The sequence below is a fragment of the Cryptomeria japonica genome, chromosome 11 (assembly GCF_030272615.1).
Source record: "Cryptomeria japonica chromosome 11, Sugi_1.0, whole genome shotgun sequence".
Lineage (NCBI taxonomy): Eukaryota > Viridiplantae > Streptophyta > Pinopsida > Cupressales > Cupressaceae > Cryptomeria > Cryptomeria japonica.
The window spans coordinates 427,622,032-427,640,957 of record NC_081415.1 but is presented as its reverse complement, the minus strand read 5'-3'; the positions used below and the strand labels follow the sequence as shown (position 1 = coordinate 427,640,957).

The 18,926-nt window shown below is 36.0% G+C and overlaps 1 protein-coding gene across 3 annotated transcripts; it reads right to left on the bottom strand.

Annotated features, from left to right (window-relative positions):
* Positions 1-1,090: 1,090 nt before the first annotated feature.
* Positions 1,091-18,699, bottom strand: LOC131073651 (uncharacterized). 3 transcript variants are annotated; one of them, XM_059213939.1, is made up of 2 exons: positions 17,391-18,697; positions 1,091-1,672 (listed from the first exon to the last, which is right to left on the bottom strand). In XM_059213939.1, exons 1-2 carry the CDS (start codon positions 18,503-18,505, stop codon positions 1,540-1,542), a joined length of 1,248 nt encoding a protein of 415 aa, XP_059069922.1. In that variant the 5' UTR covers positions 18,506-18,697; the 3' UTR covers positions 1,091-1,539. The 3 variants fall into 3 exon arrangements, with proteins under 3 accessions (XP_059069922.1, XP_057866133.1, XP_057866132.2); XM_058010150.2 differs by having other exon boundaries at positions 1,091-1,727; positions 17,391-18,695; XM_058010149.2 differs by lacking the exon at positions 1,091-1,672 and adding an exon at positions 7,452-7,939 and having other exon boundaries at positions 17,391-18,699.
* Positions 18,700-18,926: the final 227 nt, after the last annotated feature.

The window sequence follows — 18,926 nt, the reverse complement described above, 5'->3', positions numbered from 1 at the left end:
AAACCAGGTGTGTTCAGAAGATGCAATATTCTTGTCTTCCCCTTCCATCACACAGGACACCTGTAATCAGTGCACTGTTTTTCTAGACGTTTAAATAGAGCACTAACGCCTTCAAATACATGTAAGAAAATCTCACACCCTTGGGTCAATCTTGGTTTTCAATCAATATATAAAAAATTTAAAAAACTTGCATGCCTTTCCCAAAACTAATCTTCATAAATACCCTATATTGAATGTACGTCATCTTATATAAAAAGCTATTCCAGAATATTTCAAAATTAGAAATATAAATGAGTGGATCAAATCTAACCAAAACGTGTCATAAATCCACAAAGAATGCTCTCAGAAATTTGATCACAGGTCAGAAATGCGAAGCTGATTATTTCTACTCATGCAATCCCATTCACCTTTTTTATTTAAATTACTTGGGCATTGGATAATTATTAAGAAATCAAAAAGACGTATTTAAATCAAGAAATAAAAGTAAACCTTGGGTAACATTAGAATGTATATTTATATTTTGAATCTAATGCAAACAGAATACATTTCATTTGGTAAATCTGAGCACATAATGTATGTTTGAATCTCAAATTTACAATAAGTTTACATGTAAAAATCAAGAATGTAAAAATCAAGAATATTCACAAATGACAAAAAATCTCAGCTTCGTCCAAACCTATGTTATCAGAAACGAGAAACGAGAAACATAACGGCAACGGCAATGTGACGAGAAACGGAATATTGAAAGGTTGTGTATAAGAAACGGTATATATATACAAACATATATACATATATATATCTGTGTATATATGTATATACATACATATATCTGTATATATATACATGTGTATTTCTATTTTATTTTTTTAAATATATATAAATTAAAATTTTAAAAATATAATAAAATTAATTTAAAAGTAAAAATTATAAAACACATCTCTATTTTAATTTTCAATATATAATAAAAATTAAAAATTAAAAAATTAAAAGTTGTAAACGTTCTATAAGAATATTTAAATTTCATTTTTTTATTTTAAAATAATTTACATGAAATACCTCGCATGCATGAGAAGAATAGTAAATCCACGGGAAAAAAAACATAAGTTCATGTGATAGTTTTGGCTTAAGGCAAAAACAGGTTTTGAAGGGACCCCGAAACCCTTTACAAAATGTGATAGTTAACTGTTCTTGAAAATCAATAAATTAACATCAACTCTAGTGTTTCTTTTTTTGGCATTAATAAAACTGGACTGGTCGAAGTTTGAAAAAAGATAGTGTGCTAGTTTTTATTGGCTGTAAATTAGTGATTGGAAACGGCCATTCGCTACGAGAAACCCGTTTCGATACGCCTTTCGGAGATCTCCCGTCGCGTTTCTGGTAACTAAGGTCCAAACTATGTGAATGTCACTGTTACTTTATATGGGTGGTTTTAGATGCTAGTAAGGATTTCTCTAGATCAATAAGGAGATGGGTCTCTAGATACATCAGTGCAAAAAATACATATGTTATTATCATTAAAGTCCAAAAATACAACAAAAATTAGCGTTGGAAGTTTGTCCAGGAAATAAGTAAATTCTGATTATGTAAATGATACAGCATCAGGACCCATGTATGTGTAGCATCCTTTTTATATTTTGCTTGGAAAAGTCCCTGGAAATTGAAATTCGCAAGCCTGCAAAATATTGCAAGCATAAGCTTCATTCTCTACAAACTCTTTTGCTCACTCCCTGCAGTAAAACAACTAGTGTTATGAGAATTTACCAACACATGATTCAAGCTATGTCTGAAAGAACACAAACTCATTTTGCATCAGAATATTCAAACAATCAAAACTTGGAATTAGAAAGTATTCAAACATCATACTTCTGTCATTTTCCATCTCTCATTTCAACTAAATACACCTCTTCCAAGCATGTTGCCCACTAAATGTGTGTTCTATATATCACAATAAGCCCAAAAATACTGTCTTTTAAGAAACCAATTTTCTGCCACATCGTTTCACATGGAAGTAATCTAAAACGTTTCCACGTATCAACATTATTCTAGATATTAACTTTTCTTGGTTTAATTGGCTGTTCAGTTTTGGATATGCCACAGAACAATTAACGGTAGAAAGAGACTTGAGAAATTGTCTTTTTGCAACCACGTTATTCTACTCTTAGCAGGCTTTGTTCAAATGGATATGATAACACCAAATTTGTCCAAAAATAACCAAAATTCTCACAAAGAAAAATTGTCATTTTGCAGCCACATTATTCTACTCTTAGCAGGCTTTGTTCAATTGGATATAACACCAAATTGGTCCAAAATTAACCAAAGTTGTCACAAAGAATATTCATACCCCCTATCCTTTGATCGTAGCTGGACTTGGTTGCTTATTTTTGCATTGACGATGTAGTTTTCAGATGCCAAACAGGATGTTTGAAAGAACCTCTGTTGCCCCAAAGAGTAAGCCCACAAGTGATATGGGATACCATATGCCCTCAAAAGCACATGTTGATTCAAGCTCTTTTGACTAAAACTACCATATCACTAGGACTAGGCATGTAACAATAAATGATCAAATACCAAAAACTAAATTGTTTATTTATTAATTTTAAACTAAAAATTACATATTTGAATGTATGCTTGAGGTTTCAGAGGAAAAGTTACAAGAAATTTAGCGTGTTGAGGTAACAAATATTAACTATATATTTCTGTTTTAGGCTTTAGCTTATTCGACTAACATGAAAAAGGTATCTTGCAAGGCTTCACTCCAAGGAATTCCCTCTTAAGAAGTGTTTCTCCAAGCTTTGAGGATAGGGGTAGCATGGCGTGAAGAGGTGCAATTTTGAGGACAGCAGAAAAATTTCCGTACTTTGAGAACAGCCATTAAAATAAGATACAAAATGTATACTTGGATTTTTAAATACAAATCAATAAATGCTACAAAACAACTAGAACAAACTAAAGAAATCTGAAAAACTAAAAAACAAATGCATTGTGCTGAATTAGCAATGACAATTCCTTGATCAATAATCATGATACGACTTTCATTTAACAATCATAGTTACAAACTTGAAACCTGTAATTTAGATATTGGAGCTGAGAATCACAAATGACAAATATCAAAATGCCAGATGTAAAATGTAAAACAAATATTAAAATTCCAGATGTAAAATGTAAGAGAAAATATTTTTAGGGATTAATGAGTTTTCTGAAAGTGTTTTTTTTAAAAAGTCTTCAACAGTTGGTTGTCAGTATGTCCCAGGGAAAGTCAAGGACCCCAGTGATGACTAGTTTAAAGAAAAAAAAATGTAAAATGAAAATCAGCCCTTTTATGCCTGAAGTTTATTTGGACAATAGGTGGTTTTGATGAAACTATCAGCTTCTACAAATAGATAAATACATTATTCCCACTGTACAAAATATAAGAAAATTTTGAAATTGTGCTTTGGATTCATCCATCATTAGAAACTTGGACGCAGAAAATACTGATGACAAATTTAGAGGCATTTGTAACTAAAATTATATCAAGATAATAGCACAAGCACCAAGACTGTTCCAAAAATATATGACCATATTTCAAGACAGTAAAAAGTTAAAAACAGTATCATGAATTTCTGAAACTTTAATAATGCTCTAAATTACTTAGAAAATTCTTCAGGCAATATCAGAAGCGCAATTCCTTTCTTAAAACAACAATTTTGGTACCAAAATGCAACTCTCTCTAGGAAAATCCCGTTCCCCTTTGCATGTATCTCCTCTATACATTTACAAACCAAACAGTAAAGGTAGCTGTTGATACTTTGTTAGTTGCATAGAAAGGAATTTCTGAAACTTTAATAATGCTCTAAATTACTTAGAAAATTCTTCAGGCAATATCAGAAGCACAATTCCTTTCTTAAAACAACAATTTTGGTATGAAAATGCAAGTCTCTCTAGGAAAATCCTGTTCCCCTTTGCATGTATCTCCTCTATACATTTACAAACCAAACAGTAAAGGTAGCTGTTGATACTTTGTTAGTTGCATAGAAAGGAATTTCTGAAACTTTAATAATGCTCTAAATTACTTAGAAAATTCTTCAGGCAACAATTCCTTTCTTAAAACAACAATTTTGGTACCAAAATGCAAGTCTCTCTAGGAAAATCCCGTTCCCCTTTGCATGTATCTCCTCTATACATTTACAAACCAAACAGTAAAGGTAGCTGTTGATACTTTGTTAGTTGCTCTAAATTATAACTAGCATAGAAAGGAAGGTTGTCATTTTCTTTGAACTCATCTTTGGTGAAGTCTGCCATTATCTTTTACATCATTTATGATTTCATTAGCGGCTGGCTTGGCTTCTAAGTGGGCCTTTATTTTTTGCCAACTTCCCTCACAAAGGTGTTGTCCTATGTCTCAGTGCTGGCAGGTGGACTTCATTCTCCAATTGCACAAGTTTTCGGTCATTCACTTCAATAATTTGTTTGAGTAACCCATCACTAATTTATTTATTGAGCTGGTCATTGCCATCATGCCCCAAATTTTCTCTGCATTTCTGTCTTGTTCTGTGAAGGACAGCAGTTTGCTCTTCAATTTTTCATCAATTTCTTTGAATATTTTATCTTCACTGGTTTCTCCATTTTCATTGCGAAGGAGAACATTACAGCCCAGCTTCTTCTTTTTTTACGACTTTGAAGGCTTTAAAGCACTTTTATACAATTTTATCCAACAAAACAACAACTGATGGCTTCAAAACATCTCTACTGTAATTAATGTATATTCCATTCTCCTTCAAAAGCACATTATTCTGTGCCTTCATCTATTAAATCTTGATTGGAAGTCCTCCATATTTCTACTTCTTTATTGATGACCTCCTCCAATGTTGTGAGTCTTTCTCAATGTCTATAACTCACACACAAATATCCTCCTTTGCATTGATCAAGCTGTACATCCCAGTATCGCTGGAATTCTTTAACAGCACTGTAATAGCCTATTTGGAAATATTTTTCAAAACTTAAGCCTGACACTTTTGAAAACTAAAACTGAGGTCTGCCATACATTTTGCCTTTTTTGGCACATTCATTTCCAACAAAGTGAATTCTAGTAATGTCCTATTGTCCTGCTTCTCCTTCTCTACAGCTCTTAACAATATCTTGAGTGACAAAAGATTCTTAAAGAGAGTGCTTATCCTGGTTTGCCTGGCCTGAAACTATATGTTGTACATGTTAATGTTAGAACCAGAAACATAAGACACAGAAATCTGAAACAATAAAATTTCACAAGAACAAGATACACAAGTATTTATCCTAGGAAAACCCTCCACTTGGGGGTGAAAAACCCAGCCACACTAAAAATCAAACTTTATTGAAGTCACAAACTTGAATACAAAAGCTCTCAAACTGAATGATCTAGACACAATTGTTAACCCTTAACAATCAGAAGATGAAGCCGATAACATCTGAAATTGAAGGCTTCTACAATACGGCCAGTACGAAGCTTTTTGAGACATATAATAATCATCCCTCAATCATACACGAGAAAACAGAGAAGATATATACGCTGAAGAAGATACAGAGATGCTATAGAAACTACTGTCGAAAAACTCCACCCCTAAATGATAACTCATACAAATATATAATAGTCTCTCTTTAAGGACTTATCCATGCTCCGAAATACGAACTGCTAACCTCCTTTAAAGAAACGACAAAGCTTGAAAAATCTGAGATGGATTAGACGAAAAGCCAACATCCAGATCACACAATATGCTGGACGGCAGTTACAATACTTGCCGTTACAAACTCCAGCACCGACAAGAGCCATAAGACGTAGACACAAGCGAACCTCTTTCCAGATGGAATACGAAGAGAAAAGAAACCGCTGCCAGCATGCATCAGGCTCCCACAAAGCTGCTAGTCATACATGCAAGTCGGTGACAGTTATCAAGGAAGCCGTTACACATCAGCTTCTCTTAGAAGTGTAGGAAGAAACCATCGCAGGTAAAATGAAATCTCCTGCTGCTAAAAACATTGACACTCCCTCTTAGCAAAGGAGATATCATTTACAAATTTTCAAGTCATGGAGTCTCTCAAGATGACAAACACAATGGCTACACCCATTTGAGTAAAAAACAAAACTTTATCATGGATTCTCTCAACGTGATAGCATCATGGATTCACTCAACATGATGTTCACCATTACTACTCCCATGTGTGAAATAAACACAAGTTCTCATCACAGAGTCACTCAACGTGATGTTGTCATGGAGTCTCTATGGCTACTCCCATGAGTGGAAAGAGCAACAAGGGCTTTCACCTCAAATTTCTCCGTCATAGAGAAAAATGCATTACAAGGGCTTTCACCTCAAATTTCTCTGTCACAGAGAAAAATGCATTACAAGGGCTTTCACCTCAAATTTCTCCGTCACAAAGAAAAATGCATTAACCAAATCTTCATGATGACGAGCTCCCTCTGAACCTGATATCAACCTTCTGACCTCCTTGTCCAAGGTTGCCTCTAATGAAATGTTAGGCTCATTCTGAAGCTGAAATGTCAAACTCCCTCTCATTGGGAGAGCCCTCTTGTCTCAATTTTAATATCTTCAATGTTGTAGCGGTCAAGAATTATGTTGGAGCATACCCCAATTCCAAATCTCCCATCAGTATAGTGACCAACACTTCCAGCAGGTTGGAACATAATGATAGCTCAAACGATCCTCAAATAAGCATTCAGTTTCACAAACACATGCTATGCACCTAGAACATGTGTAGCCTCCACCTCTTTATTGTCGATTCCCATTGAGTTAGTCCTGTAGCTGAATCTTATCTTCTCATAAGACTCCTCCAACACTGTTCTTTATATCAAGAATCTTTTGGTATGCATTAAGGTCTGCTCAAATACACCACATACTGAGTGTTCTCTTCTTTGAACAAAACAGAGATTGCAGATTATAGCAATGACAACAATGTGATAAATGATCATAGCAAATACAAGCTAATACGATGCAGATGCCAGATAAGAGCAACGACACAGAGAAGTCGCGATCTTGTCCTTCCAAAAATAATAAAGTGGACTTCACACAATGTGATACCCTCAGATTAGTCGCATTGCAGAGATCCTGTCATGTTTTGCAGGGCTGCTCAAAAAATCCGAAATAGGAAGAAATGAAATCGCAGCTTAGAGAATGACGTAGTCTTCAGAAAAACATAGTTTGAATAACACCAAACAATAAACAAACAACCCTCCCAGAATCCTGAGGCCTACTGTGAGGGAGATGACCTCAGACTTGCTCTAATAGCATGTTAATGTTAGAACCAGAAACATAAGACAAAAATCTGAAACAAAAAAATTTCACAAGAACAAGATACACAAGTATTTATCCTGGAAAAACCTTCCACTTGAGGGTGAAATACCCAGCCACACTAAAAATCAAACTTTATTGAAGTCACAAACTTGAATACAAAAGCTCTCAAACTGAATGATTTAGACACAATTGCTAACCCTTAACAATCAAAAGATGAAGCTGATAACATCTGAAACTGAAGGCCTCTACAATATGGCCAATACGAAGCTTTCTGAGACATATAATAATCATCCCTCAATCATACACGAGAAGATAGAGAAGATATATACGCTGAAGAAGATACAGAGATGCTACTGAAAATACTGTCGAAAAACTCCACCCCCTGAATGATAACTCGTACAAATATATAATAGTCTCTCATCAAGGACTTTTCCATGCTCCGAAATACGAACTGCTAACCTCCTTTAAAGAAACGACAAGGCTTGAAAAATCTGAGATGGAGGAGACGAAAAGCCAACATCCAGATCACGCAATATGCTGGACAGCAGTTACAATACTTGCCGTTACAAACTCCGGCACCGACAAGAGCCATAAGACGTAGACAAAAGCGAACCTCTTTCCGGAATACAAAGAGGAAAGAAACCACTGTCAGCATGCACGAGGCTCCCACGAAGCTGCAAGTCATACATGCAGGTCGGTGACAGTTATCAAGGAAGTTGTTACACATCAGCTTCTCTTAGAAGTGTAGGATGAAACCATCGCAGGCAAAATGAAATCTCCTGCTGCTAAAAACATTAACAGTACACATCCATACAGGAGATGTTTTCTCTATTGTTTTATAGATGGTACAAGCATAGCAACAATGTTTGAAACATTCAGTACTTTTGAGAAGGGGAAAGAATCACAAAGCTAAGGAATTTCATTAATATTGAAGCTATATAACATACAAAATTATTCCTAATCACAGAAATTTAATATGAGAATGACAATAAAATATATTTCCTCACTGCTCATTTTATCTCAAAACTTGATAGCTGACACTACGTTATTGTGTTTAGACAGTGGCACTCAACCTCAAGTCTTCATAGTCCATGCCCTTGGGCAATTAGGCTCTACAATAACTATATAAACATTTTTAAAACAAAATTTGCTACATAATTCAAAACCATAAATACAACTAGTGTTAGCACCCCTATCCTATGCATCTGCATTACTACAATATTAAATATGCCCATTGTGGTCTTCAAAGGCACACAAGCTGGAAAACAGCATTTAAACAAATTAAATGAGCAATGATGTCATGGCAATGCATTGAGCTGGCATTGATAGATTTGATTAGACAGATTCAGCAATCTGAAAAAATTCAAAGTGAAACCCCTTAAGATTCGAATGAAACTTGCTACACTGGATACAACTTACAAATTTATAATTTTTGTCTGGCCCTCTAGAGAACCTGGTGGTGAGCTCTTTTTTTTGGTCTTCTCTAGGGAACTCGGTGCTGTAGTTCCTTTCCTTTTGGCAGGCCTCTTGCTCTCATGATCACCTCCCGAACCACTTGAAGCACTGCTTCCTTTGGCTGGTCCCAAATCTCTCAATCCACCAGTATCTCGTTTACCACAATCAGTCCAGTGGGTGCATTATTTCTGCTCTCTGAAAAAGAGGGCACTTCAGGAAGTTGCTGTTTCCTCATTTTTCTCATGCCTAGCAGGTTTTGTTTCTGTCACTAACCCTGATGGTCTTAAATAGGTCTTATTGTGAACATTCTGCCTACCATATTCCTTTTACTACCGTTCCTGTCAAAATAATAATCATTGTTCTCTGAACTGGGTGAAAATAGAGGTGCAATTCCCCTTCAGCTTCTCCTATCATGGGCATCATATTCACAATTTTCCCAAAAACCTTCACTCTCCCTTGTGTCAATGCTAGATGGTGTGCATCAAAGAGAATGTTCTCTTTGAGATGTGCATCTAGTTCACCCAACCAATCATAATCAAACCAAGGCATTCTGTGTGAACTTTATACCAAGCTAGATGAGAGATTTACGGGTGAGAATTGTTGCTTCTCATATATCTACCTTTTAATTTGCAAAGTTTGTTATAAAAACTTCGACAACAGAATCTTATCATCCACGCACCTAGGAAAACGGATTGGCTGACCTAAAATTCAATAGATCTAATATAGGCATAGCAGAAATCAGAATACAACAATTGGCCACTCTGGCAACCAGATATCAAAACTCCCAATCAACTATAAACTATCTTCGTATCAGACTTCAAATTTCTCCTCTAAAATTTAGAATAACACTCATAAGCAAGCCTTTTGTCCCTCAAATTATCTTATATTATCTCGTGTTGATCTCCTAGGCTTAACAAAACAAAAAAGAAAAACAATAAAAGAGGCCATATAGCCTTCAATGTTGAATAATGTTGAATAGCCAGGATCTGCTAATGTATAGCATCGTTGTGGAATCCTGCCTCCTGGAGTTTCAACCCATGCTGAAAAAATTATCCTGTAAAGTGTAAACCAGACAAATAATATTTGTATGTTATACAGCAGGTAATTTAAGCATTGCTTTGTTTGATTGCTGGTTAATAGTGGTGATCACTTCTCCTAAGACACTGTTTCTCTTGTTGTAGCACTGTAATAACCTGCACATTCAGTTACCAGTTGCTGACATGATATCAAATTAGGAAGCTTGAAAAACTCGTGATGAACTTCTCTCACATCCAAAAAATTAGAGATGTTAAGAGGAACCCATCCCCTAACCTCAAAATATAAATCCCTTACTAATAAAGGGACTTTGGGTAGACTTCCCGCATTCCCATTTCAGGTACACTCGTACCCAAAATCAAGGGACTCATCTCCTCTACAAAGGAAAACTCAATATTATCAAAAGATAAAATATAATTAAACAAAAGCATAATAAATTCCATACAGAAAAAAGATATCAGATAATTTCATATTATATTTTGAAGATAGACGAATTGGCAGAAGTGAGGGTACTCTGGAGCTGGTTGAGGAAGACAAACATCATCCTCCATGAGCACTCTTAGAGCTTCCCTTCTTGCAAAAAGTTTGGTTTTCTTCATTTCCTTGGTTGACAGTTATTCCAGCTCTCCATATGATTTGCGGTTGGCCTTTATTTCAAATTTCACGCTTTTGACTGTATTTACTTTTCTTTAAATTGCCTGCTTTCCTATGTGAACCTAGTTTTTGGTTTTTGGTCTCGCTTTCTTGGATGATTTTACTGCATTTGATGTGCTTCTATATGGAAATCCTTGTCCCCGTGAGTGGTTATACGGATACCCAACTTATTTACTTCATGGGTATGCTGGATATACAATAGCACCTGGATTTTATGGTGCATGTTTGTTGAGTTAAGAGTGCAGGAGGTGATGATGATGAAGCTAAGAAAACTAAAACCGAGGCAATCCAGGTGAACTAAAAAATAATGTAATTTCTCTGCAGGGGTTTAGGCATTACAGGCAGAAGATTCCACCTTGGTTCCAAAGACAGCTTGGTTCTCTGCTAGTAGCTGTTATAGAGGCTATATCTGCAATGTCTTCAAAAGCAAGACACCTGACTCGGGAGAAAGTCAACACAAAAAGCAAGTTACTGGTCGCAAGAAAATGTTGATTATTTTCCTTAACAAAGAGATGAATGAATTTGTGAAAAAGGAAGAGGAAAGACTTAGAAAAGTTACAGTTCTTTTTGTCTGTTTAAACAAAGAAGCCCTACCATCCAAAAGTTTTGTTGATGATTGGATAGCCTTTATGTGGGGTAAAAAACTTGGCGTATACATCTCCTTTTGTCGAATGGTCCAACTTGGTTTATTAATGGTAACATTCAAAAAATCTAATATGCAGAAAAGGTAATTGAGTCAGTCATTTTGGAACATGGGCTGATCTGTATATAGGGCCAGTCCGAAAACCATGATTCAAGCCCTTTAGGTGTGGTTGTGCGTTCTACTTCTAAATGATTGCAGGTACAGAAAGTCCTGTCACAGCTTTGGTATTTGCTTCCATATGCATTGAAACCATTATGGGAGATCTTGTAAATTGAAGAAACTAGATTGCATTGCCTCATTTAAATGCCAGGGTTTTAATTTCTGTGAAACCTGAGGAAAATCTGAAGTTTTATGCTTTCAATTTGAAAATAGAGTTTGTCAATGTCTATCAGATCAGTTAGGAGGCCTTAATGCTTGCATTACGTGTAAAAAAATGGCCAATTGATAATGGACTTCACTCTCATCAAACTAAAAATGATACAATCTGAAACTGCTATTCTTCTTAAAGATGAGGTCTTGGTGTAGAGATGGAAGATGCTCTAAATAAAAAAAGTGACTCCTCTTCTTCGGTAATATATGAAGGCATCCTTGCTTCCAGTCAACCTGTAGTCAAACAGGTTGTTGAAGTGAGAGAGACTGAATAAAAAAAATGATAGACTAGAGTTAGCTAGTAAAGAAAAGGAGACCAAGAAGCATGATGAAGTGTCTCCAGATTCCCAAGCTCATCAACTGATGCAAAGAATGTTGATTCCGTTTAAACTTTTGAGGAGAGACAAAAATGTATTTGTACGAGGGTCAAAAAGACTAGAAGTACGTCCTGGAAATCCTAGGTCCAGTGGGATACACGTCCATAATATAAGTCCCATGAAATATGATGAGAAGGGTAACCAACAAAAAAAATCTCATAGAATGTCAGAGTCATTGAGGCATCTGATAGGAGGGTCATTGTTAGAATGTTTTGTAACACTAGGGATAGGTTGGACTGTTGGATGCTACACAAGTTAAATTTGTTGGATTCGCATTGGATTGTGCTCCAACTTTTATCTGGAAAAATACTTCCTTTTTGCTACTAAACATGGGAAGGGGAGGAGGGGCTCTTTCATTTTCCTCTCGTTCAAGTGGTCATCTTGCATGGTTGGATCAAGATGCTCTCCCTGCAAATGAGATGTGGGAGTCATTTTTGATTCTCAGGGAAATAGGTTCGGTCCATGCTCATTGTATGACTCTACTGAATCAAGGAGTATAAGGAAAGAGCCAATCTGTGGAATTGGTTAGCAAATAACTTGTCCAAGGTTTCATGGATTTCAGGCAGTGATTTCAATATAATTGAATATAAAGAAAATAAATGTGGACAAAATCAGGTTTGGCTGGAAATGTAATGATTGTAATGTCCCCACTTTAAAATAGAATTTATTAATAAATAATAATAATAATTAAATTTAAAATTTAAAATACAAAAGAATAAAAATAAAATTTTAATTAAAATATATAAAATATAATTGAATTTTAATTAAGTTAATGAATGGTCAAAAGACATGAAATGAACAGTTGTGACTCCCTCAAACATGAGATATAAAAGGGAGAAGAGAACCTTATTTGAGAGGGGAAAATATGGAGAAAGGAGAGAAATGAATGAAGCATGTGAATCAAGGAAGGATTAATGGAAGTAGAAAGGAATGGGCAGAAATGATGAAGGGTTGTAACTCTTTCAAAGGGTAATAATTATTAAAGATTGTGACCCTTGCGAAGGGCAGATATTGATAAAGAGGTGTGACTCTCCCTCACAAGGGAAGATATAAAGGGGAGAAGATTTCATTTGAGGAATAAATCCAAGGGAGATCAACTTGGGGAATAGAAAATAAGCATTGTAATGAATAATCAGAAGTGCAGATCTAATTTGAATAATAAGGAAGCAATGAGGAGACATGACCCATTTGAATGGATATCTCTTTCCAAAGAGATGTGTCTCGTCAATGAGATATGAAGGTATAAAAGAGTAAGCAATTAATGGAAGAGGATCATCATCCAATCACCCAAGTAAGATCAGATATATAATCTGCCATCTATTAAAGAAGATTAAGCAATCATCAGCGATCAAGAGAACAGATCTAATACAGGTTATCACACACAAATCAGAGTACATTCAGTAATTAAACATATTCATCCAGAAAGATCGAAGCTCTCAGCATAAGAGCTTCAAGTCTAGGGTCGACTCATAGAAGTTGAACAACCTATACATCCAAGAAAATTATCTTCAAATCAGACACGTTACGACAGACTGATATTACATCAGATCTGTCTTCCTCAACACTTTCCTTCTCACTATCAATTGTGGTATATTTATATACATGTTGCTTATGCATAATAGATAATGTTTAAGTGTATGCTCCTATGGCAGATATAAGATATGCATACTTGTCTGAAATCCCTCTTGTGGGAGAAGGCATGAGGAGTAAGAGATGGGTGGCGAGCGGGCTAATAAGGAGGCCGTCCTAGTTGGACCATTGCAGCCTAAGACAAAGAGGGCACTTATAAAGTCAAGTAACCACCCTTACAACCTCCCCCAATCCTGCAAGAGGGCGTGTGTCTTCAGGAAGATGAGACATGAATGGGGAAGGCAGGTACAAGCTGCCAAGCAAGCAAGAGGACTGTGATAGACATCCCCTTGGGCTTGGTGTAGAAATGGCTTCGAGCGGACCCATCATTTCTCTTCCTCCAAACTCTAATGTGTTTAGTAGTGTTATTAGTAATCTATGATTATGATTGATTTGCCTAAAACCCTAACGATTATATAAATATTGCAGGATTCAAATTCTGGATTGCATTATTGAAGTAATATTTATTCGGTAAGATGTAACCCTAACCCTAATTTGTTGCAATTGTGATTTTAGGGCAAATTCTAGGGCAAATAAGGAAGGGAACATTACAATGATCTCCTCATTTGGTCCAAAATGAAGAGAGGTTTGAATCTGATTGACCCCATGGAACATAATAAAAAGGATAGTAATGGTATTTCATTTACATTGTGCAATAACTAGCGTGGTGATAAACAAATGTACCTAGAGAAATAAAAAATGCTTTTCATCCTTTCTATATGTCATTGTTCTCCTCTAAGGCTCTAAGGCTCTAAGGGTAGTAACCTTGAGACTCAAAAGCCTCAGATATTATGCAATAAAACCACTATTAAGAAGTTAAAAGTGATATTAATCTTGAGAAAGACATTGTGATTGAAGAGATTTCCTTTGCCATCAGTTCTTTAAAGGATGATAAATTCCCTAGTATTGATCGTCTCCCTGTTGAAAATTTTATAAAGTGGATAAAGATTGGTTTGCTGTTGATTTGAGAGGGCAGGTATTTACATTGGGTGATATGGGGGAAACATCAAAAGAGTTATTAATCTTCTATCCAAAGAAGATGATAAGTCCATGTTCAAGAATTGGAGACCTACTACACTTCTAAATGTTTCTTATAAATTTATGGCAAAAGTGATTGATGTGAGACTCAGAAAAATCCTTTGCAAGATTATATCAAGTTGGCTGGTTTTGTCAAAGGACATGATACAGAGTGGCTATTTATAATGCTGATGTTGAGAGACTAGGGTTTTGGAGATAAATTCTATAGGATGATTTTAGTATTGCTCCAGGATGTCTCTGTTCATGTTGAAATGTAATGTCCACTACTAGGGTCTGCCTGTTTCCCAATAACTAAACATACATCAAAATAATCATTATGCCTTAAATCAGATTATTAAAACTAGAGAACAATTAGTATTCATAGTACAAACAATTAGTATTCATAGTACAATTGAAAATTACTATATTTAAGCCCCAATCCTTACTTCTTTCCTAATCATCAACCCTAGCGGGGGATGGGGAGTAACTATGTTACGGCACTAGAAAACCATTCTCCACAAGTAGGCCAAGGGTTTCAGGAACACCTGTTCATACCACCTCTTGGGGCTCACCTACCTTGTGAGATATTAATATCGCCTTTTCCTAACAAATCCAACCAATCCTCATGAGGGGCAATAGAGAATGATTAAGGATTAGGTCATTAATATACTAATGTCTCATATTATGAATGTATATACATAAATGAAATTAAGCATAACTGTCATATAAATCTGATTTCCCTATAATTAACAAATATAAATCTTATTTCTGGTATATGTATATATATAAAGATAAATGAAACAGCTTATATTATAGGTCATATATTTGCCCATTTATTCCTAATAAAATTCAAATATAACATTCTGTAAATAAGCATTTAGTTCATAAGTAAGATACAGCTACCAATCTACTGTTACAACAATGATTGCCAGTAATTTAGTATGATCTGCTCCTTCGATGCCCTCTCCATGGTCAAAGTGCTGAATATATATATATTATATATACATTCAATATGAATGGGAAGTTATGTCTCTCTCTCAGTGCTCACCATCCTTGCAAAGGTGGCGACTCCTCGTAACTAATTAAGTGGCTGTTGTTATCGCACCTGACCCCAACTTAATAGCCTGTATTAATGCTGCATAAGGATTGATGTCCATACTCTTTAATTATATTAACTATCCTTTGAGTGAATCACTGCCCTTCACTTGATCACTGTAGTTAACTAGCATCATTGTTTCCTTCATTAATCATCACAAGCGATTCATATGGGGTCGCTGTTCATTTCATGATCACTGATCTAAGGAGTGACTTCTGCTCATTCATGTGTGTGGAGATATTAATCATCCATTATCTTAAAGAATTCTTTCTTTATTCACAACAGGTCCCTACCTTTCTAATCATAAACAGATCGGCACTGTGTATACACCCATCTGGGTTCGATTAAATAAAAAAAAATGTGAAGAACAATTTTCTTGTGCTATCATGATGGGGTTATGATATGAAAACAATGGTTCCATCCTTATCTGATCCTTTTGAGTTGCAAAGATTGATTGGAAAAGAATGCTCATTGGCTCCTTCCCAGTTTGCAATTGCTACTAAAGCTATGCATTTCCTGCTTAGAGAGTGTTCTTTTGGTCCAAAAATGAAAGTTATTGTTTTTTCTCTTCTATGAATCTGATTTGATTGATATTTAATTTGTTGAACTTCAATTTTGACCATTTTTTTTTAACTTTGGCTCGCTTTTTTGAGTTTAATTGCAATAAAATATGTGGGTTTGACGTATTTTTCATCAATAGGGTTTCTATCCACGATTTCATAGTGATTTTTAGTTTTTTTTTTTGCATAAACCAAGACGAATTACATCTGCAGATCAGTTATAAACATCAGCAATCAAGACAGAGCATCAATGCACAGCAGAAGCTCTCATATACAGTGATAAGACCTGATCTGAGCCATGGTAAAAATAAAATAATGTCTATTTAAATTACTCTTGAATTAATATAAGCTAGCTAGCACCATATGTTCATATGTTTTCTCACATATATTAAATGGGAATAATAATGCATAATCTCTATATGTGTTCATATTATCTCTTACATATTAGATGAAGGAAATAATGATTTCTATGTGCATGATTGAAGCTATCAATCAGGATTAAGGAATAAGGGGATAAAAGGAGGGGAAACAGTGATGAGGTCCTCTCCTAAGTATGCCACCTCATGGCGGTGACCAAATGGTCCCATGAGGCCAAGGGGGCACAGGGAGTGTTGCCCTTGGGCTTAGGAGGGAAGGATTCCCGGGACACCCTACTGTAGTCGTCCTAACTTCCCTATCATGATTGTCCATGGAATTAAGGAATTCATATCATGGGGCGGAAGATAAAGGCAGGATGGTGAGGGGAATGGCTACGGGATTCCTCATTAGGCACACCACCTCATATGGATGGCAAGGACCACATGAGGCCAAGAGGGATTTAATATCCACTCTTGGGCCTAGGGTAGAGGAACATTCAGGCACCCTAACATACCTCTTTATCCTAGCCTCCCTATGATTGAACTCCGTCAATGAGTTATATCTGTCTTATGATCAAGTTAACGTTCCTAAACCCTAGTAACAAGATCTATATTTTGCTCATTATTTCTAACAAAGATTTGTTTAATTATGTTTTCAATGATTATTTAACATGTTTGCAGGGCCTCAACCAGGGCAAACTAAGTTGGTACATAATATCACTAACCCTATTCCATTCCATACTTCCTTGGGAATTTAATTTTAGGGCAGAACTAGGGCATTTACGAAAAGGGACATTACACAACACACGTCACAATTCTGAAAATTTGCTGCAAATCTCCATCTCTAAACATGTCTCTGCTATTTTCGTTTTGTTATTGTCTTCAATGCAAACAAAATAGAAACTCGGAGATTCATTAAGAGTCAAGACCTTACCATTTGATAATCGAGCCAAATAGAAAATGCTGCATAATGGGCACTTTTTCCAGCACATCTGCCTTGTACATCTTAAGCATCCCACTGTTGACCTTAGCCCAAGTAGCCACCCCACTTATATCATCCATCATGGGCGAGTGTTCTGCAAAAGCACCCTTCTTTACCTTCTTCACGAAGGCCACACACGAAAAATACAGATAATCGTGAGAAAAACCACTAAGTATCTCCTCACTGTGTATTGACTTAGGTTTTATATACTTGTGATCCAAAAGCTGTGAAGACCCAAATATGAAAGGCAAAAAATGGTAATCATCCAGTCCCCAAACTCCATGAGACCCTGCAGGCTCGAGCCAGTAAGTAGTCTGCAACCGTCTCATCAAATCCAGGTACTTAACAAATATCCTTGACACCACAGCCTGATAATCTTCCTCGACAATTAAACCTAACCTGGCCAAGCACAACAACCATGCTGCAAAATTGACCTCGTGCCCTGTTCCATAATCAATCCTCATGGCACTCCCAAAACTATCAGCGAAGTAAGGAAAAATTTCAATTACTGCACCAGAAATCTCTTCAGGCAAAAGTTTTAGCACCAACTCCAGCCCCTCTTGTCGCAGCCTCTCCTGCCAAAGCCTAAAAGCTGGGTTTCCATACCTCGCGGGCTGCTGCAATGGGGGAATCTCATCCACCCAATTGCTCATTGTTTCTAAAACCTCAACGATTGCTTTCACGATTGGGGATTCAATGCAAGGGTCTGAGATTTTGTGTCCTCTGATTGAATCGTTGAGTGCTACAATGAAACCTAAGAAGGTTCTTCCAGAATCTGACAGATGGAATTTCTCGATGTCTTGGGGACTTCTTATTCTTTTTTGGGGTACTTGGAAATTATAAGGCTGGCTCAAAATGGGGATTGAACAGGCCTGGGGGACTGGGGAAAATGCGGCATAAGACTGCTGCATATTGGGAATGGATCTCGACTGTCTGTGATGGTTTGCGGGTGGTAGTGAGTACCATGGTGCTGCTGTTCCTGCTTCGTATGATGATGATGTTGTTGGGGATGGCTCAGGAGTTGGCTCATCAAGTCTCTGAGATTGGGAGCTGGAAGATGTATCCATCTATGACTTTTGGGGTATTATGCAGGTGGATAATCTTTGTAGCAGTGCTGATCTGAGCAGATATCTAGGAGTTGTAATCAACAGCCAATAACAAGTAAATTCAAATGGAAATTTGGTATGAGACAATGTAAGAAGTGTATAAATAAATCGTGTTTGCAGACGGCATCCAAAGAGATGCCCACGTATACGGTCTTCATTTTTATTTGTCAGCACTTCTATCAAAAGAAGGTGCAATGGTTAGATTATAGTAAAATATATTTTGAATAATATATTAGAAAGTATAAAATTGTTGTAAAAATTATATTTCTTAGTGATAAAAAAATTGATTACATTAAATACATTTGTATATCTGTTATTCACTATTAAGATGTCTTCTTTGTAGTTGATGTCAATCTTTCGAAAATGACTTTGTTATTTATTG

Excerpts from the sequence above, each read along its gene's own strand:
- LOC131073651 (XM_058010149.2), bottom strand. The coding sequence starts at position 18,505 with ATGGATACATCTTCCAGCTCCCAATCTCAGAGACTTGATGAGCCAACT. Across the intron at positions 7,940-17,390 it reads TTTGGCTCGATTATCAAATG|CTTCGTGGGAGCCTCGTGCA; the intron begins GTAAGGTCTTGA and ends TATGACTTGCAG.